Raw genomic sequence first — 11448 nt, forward strand, 5'->3', positions numbered from 1 at the left:
CACATTACAACGACAAAAGCATCAAATAGATTTATATTTATCTATCGTCCTTTCAAAACAACGCATTTTCGAAGTCAGATACTTTTTTATATAATATTACGGAAAGAATATTGCTTGGAGTAATGAAAAAAATGGAAGATCGACAATTTCGAAACCCTGTTCTCTCAGGATGACTTCAGTAATCAATAGTTTAAAAAGCAATCAAGCTGATGATCTTAAAAGAAGGAAGTTGTGAATGAAAAAAAATAATATTTTTATAGTTCATTATTGAACTTAATAAAAAATATATAGCGGCTAAGCGGAGCAAAGAGTGTAAAATTAAAATTTTATCGAAAGGAAAGCGGATCTTCAAACTAAAGTGACAAGAAGAGGAATGAAGTTATAATGTATTTTTAAATTTACGAAAATTAACTAAAATTAACGAAAATTAATATAATTCACCAAAAAGTTAAATCGAAAAATAAGGTGTGATGAGTCATTGTTTTGAAAATAATAAAATAAAAGTAAAACTTTCAGTAGTGTTTGCTGGCCTCTCCAATTGAGAGAGCTTATCTATATTTAAGCACAGAGATGCGTTTAAAAACCATCCATATACTTGTGTTAATAATTATGATCATACTCTATATAAAATTACGAAAAATGTGTGATCTTGAAGGTAGTATCGCTGATACGTACTCTTAAAAATGAAATGCATTTCTAGGATATAGTCGACAGACAGCCAAATTGAAAAATTGCATGACAATCAAACAAATAGACAAATGAACATATCAAAATCGATCCATTTCCATTTCCATACTATATGTAAATCAAGGATTATCTCCAATGTGTTAGAAATAGCATTAAAAATTAACTGAATCACTATAGTGTAAAGGAAATAAAATTCTATTTCATAACAGAAGAAAGTGCAAGCCCATATAGGTGGGATAAACAAAAATTGGATTGACGGCGAAACTGAGGACCTCCAAGAAATTAGCTGGAAATAAGAGCAAGAGATATATAAGAGTGGGAAATTAATGTTATGCATATACCTATAAGTCTTACTATTACAAGGAAGAAGAAGAATATATATATTAAATTTTATTAAATTAGGTTTTGAACTTCCCCTGAGTCAAGAATTAATGCTTTATTGAGTTTGTCAGTAGTTTTGTTTATGTATATTCTATTTGGATTTAAATAATTATTCTTTAATAATAATTTTTTTTTATGTTTTTTTAATCTAAATTCTAATATGCGTTTTCATTTTATTTTTTTCAGCTATTGAAAGTTAAAATTAATAAGTTTTAAATTGAAAACAAATAAAAAAGTTGTTGACATACAAATTTTTATGCATAATTTTGTTGATTAAAAACAATGAATAAATAATCGATTAATGGATCAATATATGAATGAATTTGTATATTTTTATTTATTCGTAAATATATAAAAACTAAACGATAGTGTCATTCCCCTCTTCGGGAATGGTAAACAAAATAAATTTCAGTAATTTATGATGAAAAAATGTTGACTAAAATATTATGCAAAGAATTTTTACGTTTGAATTTTTAAATAAATATTAAAAATAGAGAAAATGTTGTTAAAACTGAAATAGTCACAATAAAATCAAATTAAAAATGTTTACAATAAAAATTTCCAAAAAAACTATGAATTTATAGCAGAAAGGTTATAACATTTATGAGAAAGATCAGTAATTTGAATTTAAATCGCCAAAGATGTGCATGGAACTAAGATATCAGAAATTATAGACAATTAAACACGTTAAAGCAATCGTTTATTATAAATAAATCTTTATCAAATAATTTAAACAAGATAATATATACATAATTTTGGAAAAGCTCGTGGTGGGATTTATTTTAAATGGACGAAAGAGTGACCTACCGCGACTTTTATGATTGATTGTGTTATCTTTAAAGATGAGATATTAATATCCAGAAATAAACTTACTCGGCGCGACTTCGATTTCCTGGTTAAGCCCATTTGATAATATAATTCAGTAATGACAATTATTTTGAACAACTTTGTTTTGTACTCTTTATGCCGATATAGTTTACTTCTCGAGATACAGAAACTTAAAGTTGTAAGATTTAAACATCTACTAACATAAACTGAAGTATTTAAAACATTAACTGTATTAAAGCGTTTTGTTTGATTTGGAGCTAGATATTGTTGCGGACATTGCTCTGCTGACATACATACACTCAGAAAAATAATTTGGTAAATTTAATCAGATTTTAATTAAATCTCAGGTCAAAATATTCTTACTTGATGCAGCATGTTTGTTTAATTATGCTACATGTTGGTTTTCATATCTTCTTTAACACATGAGATAAAATGTGTGGTTAGAGAATATTTTTCTCAGTATAGAGTGCACACCAAGGTATATATATATATACATATATATAGGTTGGTCTTGGTCTACAGTGTAAATATAATCACCCATCATGCAGAAATCCAAATTAATTCAAAAAAGATCTCGAATATATCAGTCGTATGCTCGTATATTATCTCAAGAATGATAAACACTGTCAGAGCAAACAAAATGTATTATAGTCGAAACAGAGTAAAACAAGATAAGTTCTGTACTAACCTATTCAGTGCAGAAATCCCTTAACTGCAGATTTTAACCTGGGTCTGTTTTTATTCTAGGTATGTATAGTTTAACTCAAAGAGTCGTAAGTGAATTGGCAATGCAAATGGACGGTTCATTGTCTCTTTTGTTCCAAGTGTGGGTTAAACTTGGTCAGTGGAAAGAAAAAAGTTCAATAACCAAGTTTCAATAAGGAAACTAAACGAAACCAACACCTCGTTTTTAATAAGAAAACCCGTTTAAGAAATTTTGCATACTTTTTAACAAAAATTCAGTTGCTATAATGTTTATATGACATTAATAAAATTGTAGTCTAAAAGTAGGCAGAATTGTTTTTACTAAAATCGAGTTGTTTTCAAATTAAAAATTAAGTTTGCAATCCAAATATCTATTGATTGAATACCATATACATAGTATGTTAACTAGTTATATTTACCTAATCTATAATAAGAACGATATTTAAGGATTGTTGATATTTAATAAATAATAAATAATATTTTTTTTATTTATTATTTTGGAAGGAACACATAATAAAAAGGGAGCAACACTAGAAATAAACTATGATGGAAAATAAATTTATTAACACATGGGACTCTGAAGTTGTTGAAAGAAATGCCAGCATTGATGGCTTAAACAACCAGCTGATCTAGTTGATCACTTTTATTAAACTAGTAAAATTCATTACGAGTAAAATACATATAAACAAATTTCTATTATTTCGTTAGGTTTTTATAAAGGGGTTTCGGAACTAAAGATAAGTAGTATAGAGCTTTGTTTTTTGTATAGAGCTTTATGTTGATGTATTTTTTGTCTGTTGGATATTATTGAATTATTTTCCTGAAAGTGACATAAATCTCTTTTCTAACAGAAAAAACTTATATAATTGTATCTGTATATTATGTACTTTAATGAACCAACCATTTAGGTGAGAAAAAATGTTGGATATAATTGGAAACTTCTTGAAGAATGACTAGGGATTGGTATCTGATATTAATCGAAGCAAGCGTATGGTTAAGTATATATCAACCTTATCTCAAGCCTGTAATTTAATTATAAAATGAATTTTAATTTAATTAAATTCTCGTTTATGTTGTATTTTAAGCAAGAGTTTTTTATACTGGACACTAGTGTTTCATAAATAGACCAGCCGCCCCATTTGATATTAGAAATAAGACTTACAAAGATTGAATAATTTTGTAGCAAAGATGATTAAAATATCTCGTCGACAAGTCATTTTTTACTAGGGTTAAGCACAGAGTTTATTTGAGGATAGAATTTTACTATTAATTGAAATTTTACTATTGTACGTAGAATAACAGGTGTTAAAAATAAATGTTTCTACTTATTGAAGCTATGTTTATTGTATTGCAAGAGCGAAAAAAAGGTCGTTAGACATATAAATATAATGAGATATAATGCTTGATTGATCTGCTTTCTTTCTTTGAAAGCTTTAAGTCAGGCCGGGTCTACGTCCCATAACCACTCGTCCATCTCGACGTCCAAGTGTCGTTCAACACCAACCAAAAGGGTTTTACAAGTAGGTCCCAGCGGGTCACCACAATAACAACAATAACTGTATATGCTGTATATACTATTGTAAATAGGTAAAGCAGACATTAATTTTCGTTATGCTCTCATGGATAGATTTAAAGATAGATTTATTAACATGGAAAGACGAACTGATGACTATCTATCCATCCGTTTATCTATTTTCAGATTATTGTGTTTGTTAAGAAACCAGTATTTAAGTTATTTTAAGCTACGGATATTTGTAGATTTTGCAAAATTAAGTAGATAACTTTAATAACTCGTGCATAGCCATAAATTAACGAATTGAAAATAATTTCATAAGCCATTAAGTATACAAAAATTATCCATAGATATATTTCAACTGTAAAAAATTATTAATAAGATAAATATTTTTTCCCTCATTTCAGTTTTTATTTAGAATTTTTTTTAATTCGCTGCATTAAAAGTATTCCTGTTTCGGTAACTGCTGTTCGCTAGAAGTTTTTTGATTAAATTTAACGGACCATAATTTATGCCCTCGAGTATGACAAAGTACCACACGATTTTTGTATGTTAATATTGTGTTTTTTGCATTTTTCGAAGTTATTGTCTACGATTTTATCAAATGTAGCCACATAAATTTCAGTCACAACACCCAACCATATTTGCATTGCATATCAGACCGAAGTCAGGGAGCCGCACATTTCCTTATGCGTGAGTTTCCCGCAAATGATGGCATTATTACTTATTCATTGTAATCAAGTGAGAATACTTATATCGTGTGTACCGCCCTTCTGGGCTTTACCGCCTGACATGCAGTGTATGTGTGTTTTAATAAAATATGCGCACCTCGGCGCTCCCGCTGCAACTAAATAAGATTGATGAGTCTAAATAAGCCGCAGCGCATTTGTCGACGTCCGTTCTGTCATACTCCAGGCGAACCATTTTTGTCTGTCCAATCACCAATTAACAGTAAAATGTACTTATTTCAATGGAGTTCATATCTATCTGTGCTTACTTGTATCTTCCGCAAATGCGACATCACTTAAGTGCAATATTTGCAGTACAATCCAACGATGATTAAAAGTGTTCGCTGCTTCAATATTTAATCGATGTGATATCTTATTTTAGAATACATGACTTGTAATAAGGCATCGAAGGGCAATGTCACTTACTATGAAAAACGCTAAGATTTTGATATTTAATAATATTGTGATAAAAGGAATTATTGGTATTATTAAGTTGTATAGCAAGCTTTCAGTTAAAAAGTGCACTTCCTAATGGCTCGTCTTCTCTTCAACCTAAGACAACTTTAATAGGTATGTTGCTTTAAGACTACATAATGCACATTTATCTTAATACTATATTGATTTAATTTTTTCTTTAATTTTTTTTAATTTTATCACATGTTCTTGATCTTTTCAATTTTCTTACTCATTTTTCATTTAAAATTGCAAGACATCCAATCAAATAACAATATCTATTATTTTTCTAAGTGACTAATAAATATTTCCGCAACTTATTATCAGTCTGACTATCTTGTTTTGAAGTCCATGAGGTGGTAACACAGCCATAATCCTTTGCAAAACAAAGTACTTAAGTTACTTAAACAGACGTGTAATGTATGTATTTCAATTTTAGAACTTGTTTCACGAACTTGCCGCAGAATCTATAACATTTTATCTCAAACATCTCTTGCATGCTTCATTATCAATAACCATTTTGTATCTTTTTGTAACGAGAAAGTAGTCATCATCATCTTGTGCTGCACAGACGATTTTTAGTGTTTTATTTGCATTGCTTGCATTCTCATGCACTTTTCCACATAAAAGCGCATACGTTACTATAATTGCGAGTATCTGTGCCAAGTATCTGCATCCGCACTCGACTGTATTTGTACAAACTGCTGTTTGTTAGTTGCTGCATTATGTATCTGAACGTTTTGCTTTGTGTGCCCTTAAATGGTTTTAAGATTTTGGCTTTTCATTTTATGGCTTTTTGTGTTATATTCATACACTTTTTTTATTATTCACCAAATAGACTCACTAGTTTTCCTAAGTTACCATTTTTTGCAACTTAAGTAGTCATAGCGACTGATTTGGCTTTGCATTTAACATTAAGTCAAGTTGGTTTAAATAATTTCCCATAAACGGAATGAAAAATATTTCTAATAAAAATTTCTATGAATTTTGTATTTTGTTCTACTTTTCGGTTGTAATGTAGACACCTTAGTACAAATTGTTTACAAAAGAGAAACTTATAACGAAAAATTTATTAATACGAAGGTATGACTTAACTGACCTATAAAGGCGGAAAATAGCGATCTGTGAATTTGTCACTGAAATCAAAGGATTTGTTACCACAGAATTTGTTTTGTGGATCGAAACCACAGATAATCGTATTAATGCAGACATGCCTCAAACTCTTCTCGTTCTGGCCAAGACATTGCTGATAATTCTTCGAAAATTACCTTAGGATATATCTCTCTCTCTCTTATACTCATCTCCCAGTGGAGCTTAGAATATAGTATTGTAAAACTACTTATTTATGACATGGAAGAATGATATTGCATTTCACATTAAAAGGTTTATATGTATAGTAATATGTGTAGTGATCTGATGATGAAGTCCTTAATTAATGTTTCATAAATAAAATAATAATTTCTTTATAAGAATGATAAAACGTATGTGTGTAATTATGCAGGTTAGTTTGGAGTGGCGTCCTCGTACCCATGTATAGATTTCAGTTTTTCTATTCGAAACAATCTCTACCTATTTCTATTTATCTATGCAATGTATATAGGTTAGTTTACGTTAGGTTTTACCAGCGATCCAAACGGAATCCACTTAGGCCTATTAGTCCATGATGCTGCCATATAATTAATAAACTAGAAGTTTACAACTATCTGGAAGCCTTGACAAAGCTCAGTATGTTGTTTAGTGAGAGGTCTTAAAGTTGGTTAAGTTACTTAAGGAAGAGGGCCCCTAAAGTACTGAGCTGCCACTGTTCTTGAGCTATAAAAATAAATTAAAATAAATTTTTAAAATGAACAATTCAATAGTGAGAAACCATCGTCAGTTTAGTATGGGTTACCTATTTTGTGACTCCAAAAATAAGTACCAATAAAGCACTTGTGATTAAAATTTTTGTTAAATTTCACGAACCTGCAAGAGTGAATTTCAATATCATTCTTTCATGCCCTGAATGAGTAATTTTACAGTACTATGTCCAAAGCTCCACTAGGAGATGAGGATAAGAGACAGAGAGAGAGAGATATCCTAAGATAAATTTTGAAGAATTGTCAGCAATTTGTTGGCCAAAGCGAAAAGAATTAGAGCCATGTCTGCAAAAAGACGATCCTTGTGTTTCCCACCTACAAAACAAATTAAGTGGTAACAAATAGCATGATTTCAGTCAAGAACTCACATCATCAGAACGTAAATTTGTAAATTCGGGAATCATCACGCGTATTACAGTCAAAAGAAGCGTGGTACTGTCTTATTGAAATAACATATCCATATCTCCTATTAGAATACAAAAAATGTGACAATCCTGTGGCTGGGGTAATCAGAATGGAAAGTTTCTGTGATATCTTAAAAGTACATGCTTATCACATCTCCAAATACCATAACATACAGTGTCTTTTTAAGAATACAATGGTATATCGATAATTTCCATGGTTTTACACTATAAATCTATGTTTTTATTTATTTTATTGTTTAAATTAGCCTATGTTGGCCTATTTAGTTTTACGTACTCCAAATTTCTTATGAGTTTACGCACAATTCCTTTCTTTTAAGCTCAAGAAAATAAAGGAACTTTATTAAGCAGCTGCCACTGCCTTTCGCGAGGGTCCTTAGTATTGTTTGTGATATAGCACTAATCGTATTCGAAGTGTTCTTTTAAACTTTTCTTAATTATTATTGCAATTTTTTTTGTGCATTTTATTATAATATAAGCAATTAAATGTTAAATTGACAACAATTGAAAGGGAACTAGAATCTTCAAATAATAAACTGAATATTCTTAAATTTTGAACTTACTCCATCATCAATACGATAGTTCTTAGAACTTATTTAAGACTACATTCTTAATTTAGTTTTGATTGACTTGATATTTATTAAGAATGAATATTTTCTTTGATTGAACAAGTTTATTTCAAGTAGTGTAGGCAATCCCATCGGCAGATCCATTGACCATAAACAGCAATTGACATACCATAATTGAAATTCACATCCGCCAGATCTCAATCGATGCTACTAAATTCTTTTCGCAATAATTTCACTTAGTATTCAAGTTGTGTACTACGCTGATATCTCACGAGGGACTGTAAATTCCTACACATTGAATGCTCTATTCAATTCGTAACAATAGCAAACGCTTTGTAGAACAAATTAAATGCTGTTCATCTGCTGATATTGTGCCCGAACCGCAAGTTCCAGTACCAAAAGTGCACACTCCGTACTTTCACATGTTCGTGCCTACACGCACGTTGCGTTATCATCGCAACAAATGGAAATAATTTATAATAATTTTAGATTCCCACATGGCCTGCGAGTAAGTTGTGCTGCATTCTACATACATTTTTAGATTTTACTTGTTAATAATTTCCTTTTGTGGTGAACTGGCATGAGTTTTTTCTAGTAATTGCGGTCGATGGATGCTAGTAACTGCGGTTCATTCCCAACATAATTCCACAATATTTAAGGCTCCCTAAAGAAGTAACACATGATTACGTTTTTAGTTTAAATATGTCTTTGTTTTGTTTTTCAAAAAAAAAAAGAAAAACAACTAATTTATTTAATATTCAATATCAATTTTATGTAATAATAAACTTCACAAAAAAGAAATTATGGATAATTATATTTACCATCTCTTTTCACAACGATAGGATAATTTTTAACAGAAGACAATCAGAAATCGCTAGACTCAATGGAGACCGCTTACCAGTATTATACAGTAACAAGTACAATAGAGGTATTCACTCTGTCCTGCAAACTCATTGCAAAATCATTGCAAAGTGCATGAAGTGCAAGAATGCTCTACTGAAATTTAAGAGTGCGAGAACACGTCTGTTGCAGAATTGTAACATCAAAATGAAGCAGCTGTTTTAGCAGCACACCATATCCGGATAAGAAACAAACAGAGAAGATCTCAAAACAGCTGATTCAAAACAGTATTCAAATCCCTAGAATATTTGAAGAGCGCCTATTGTTAAAAAAAATTTGAAGCTAATCCATTGGGATGCCTTTTATGTCCAATAAGATAAAGGTTTCCAATAATAAACACGTGATAAGTCACATGCCTCTCAACTCAAGTACCTAGCACATATTTTTCGTTTGTAGGACACCATGCTTTGCTTTTATATAGGATTCCCATTGGCTGTCCAGATGTAAAGTTAATAATGGAGAGTTTTTTCTTTCAGTGTACAACTTACAAATAGTTGTTTCAAGTGCTAGCCTGTCTAGCAAAATGATGCATTTTACTACGTCGTAAAAGGAAAGACATGCTTACTCTTCTAGCCTACAAACGGAAACTGCTTTACAATCTACATTGCAATTTTTACGTTCCTCAAATTAGCCATATCTGTATAGAGTGAAAAAAATAGAGTAATAAGACAAAAAGTAGAAGTTTAGCACTAATGTTACACCGAAAAATAACAACTACTAAAATAAGTAAAATTTTTTTTAATATTTAAACAACACAGATTATGGTACAAAAGAACATTCCCATCCTTTCCACAAATCTTTCTCTACACTGAAGAATAACTTCCTTCACAAAGCGTTCTTAAGCTTAATATCTACTATTTAATTGTCTGCTAGTCCATAAAGGTGAATGCTTTAGATTAAATTTGGAACATGGAGGAAATTCATTGGTTACATGAACGTAAAGTATAAGCTATATATAAATTTTCATAATGGAATCAATTGCTTTTCTTCTCCATATATCGAAAGCTGTTTTACACGATGCTTTTACGACTTATTTACAAAAACAAACATAACACAAATAAAATTTTAAAGAATTTTCATTTATTGTGTTTTACTTGGCGATTATATAATTTCTATTTCTTGTTCTTACAACAAAAACTAGGTTACAAGTTTTGGGACTGTACTTTTAGCCTACTGTGGTATCAATGTCGTCCTCCACTGTAGTTGCTTCAGTGTCTGTAGTGACAGTAGTTGCTTCAGTACTGCCTGAATCGGTTGATGCATCGGTGGTAGCATCAGTGGTTGCATCTGTCGTTGTAGTGGCTGTCACTGTTGAAGATACTGTTGAAGATACTGTAGAAGATACTGTAGAAGAACTACATGGCGGTCTTGTTCCACGGCTCGGTCTTGGTCTGCCTGGTCCTGGTCCTGGTCCTGGACCTGGACCTGGTCCGCCTGGTCGTGGTCGTCCCGGTCTTCCAGGACGTCCTGGTCCAAATGGATTGCGTCCTGGTGGCCCACGACCAGGTGGTCCACGACCTGGTGGACCACGTTGAGCATGTGCTAAGACTGCTAATATAAGTGCAAAAAGCAGCGTTAGTGTTACAGCTCTCATTTCAAGGTGATGATTGCAAAACAATTGAAAAGTACAGGTTTTTATAGTTGACTCGATTCATTAAACTTATTTACATAGGTGTTACAGGTCAGAATAAAAACAATACAGCTCTTACGTATTTTGTAATACAATTTGTTTAGCTACATATAATTGTAAACTATAATAAATAAGTTGTTTAAATATCTTTTCATATATGTATCTTATTATAGATATATTCTATTAACGGTTTCTTTTATGAAAATAAAATAGAACGAAAGCAATATCTAAAAACGTCATTTACCAAAGTATACTGATAATGTTATACTGCATATGAATTGCCTCATGAAATGGAATTTTTATCAATTCCAACGTAACTCCCATGCAAGCACTAATTGGTACAGTTGGCTATTGTGAACATTTTATCTTTAGAATTCCATGAAATTGATTTAGAGTTTCAGTTGTAATATATACAGGGATATAGGGTTTTTAAAAGAACTCCACTTAAAATCAACATGCAGACATGAAACCTCCAATATGTGAGAAAAAGTTATTTAAATAGATTATTCCATTTAACATTTAGGATCTTTTACTTTGATACCTAATACATCATTCTACTTCAATGGGTTACAAAACTACGATCTCTACTTTTTTGGAAACTCAAATATTTTCCTGGATATGGGAATTGATTTTAACAGTATCTTAAGTTTCTTTCGTGGTAGAGTTTACTTAAAAAAACATTTCTTCTCGGTCTCTACTAAAAACACACCTTACTCCAACTAAATTCTTTTTTTATTCTTTTAATGTCGAAGAATTATTTCCTGTATTTATAACAC

The 11448-nt window shown here is 30.8% G+C and overlaps 2 protein-coding genes across 4 annotated transcripts in view; one reads left to right on the forward strand and one right to left on the reverse strand.

The window, feature by feature from the left end:
• LOC119679306 (translation initiation factor IF-2-like) overlaps positions 1-10655 on the reverse strand; it is an 11236-nt gene extending 581 nt beyond the window's left edge. The window contains exon 1 of one of the 3 annotated variants that reach the window (XM_038091579.1): positions 10570-10655. In XM_038091579.1, coding sequence (XP_037947507.1) covers positions 10570-10636 — 67 coding nt within the window. In that variant the 5' untranslated portion in view covers positions 10637-10655. Of the gene's footprint in view, positions 1-10467 lie in introns of all 3 variants that reach the window. The other 2 variants (XM_038091578.1, XM_038091580.1) reach the window with 2 other exon arrangements.
• The window catches only part of LOC119679305 (mpv17-like protein), a 479294-nt gene that overhangs the window by 225230 nt on the left and 242616 nt on the right, over positions 1-11448 (forward strand). The gene's annotated exons all lie outside the window — the stretch shown is intronic.

This window comes from Teleopsis dalmanni, chromosome 2 (genome assembly GCF_002237135.1).
Source record: "Teleopsis dalmanni isolate 2A chromosome 2, ASM223713v2, whole genome shotgun sequence".
NCBI classification, from domain to species: Eukaryota; Metazoa; Arthropoda; class Insecta; order Diptera; family Diopsidae; genus Teleopsis; species Teleopsis dalmanni.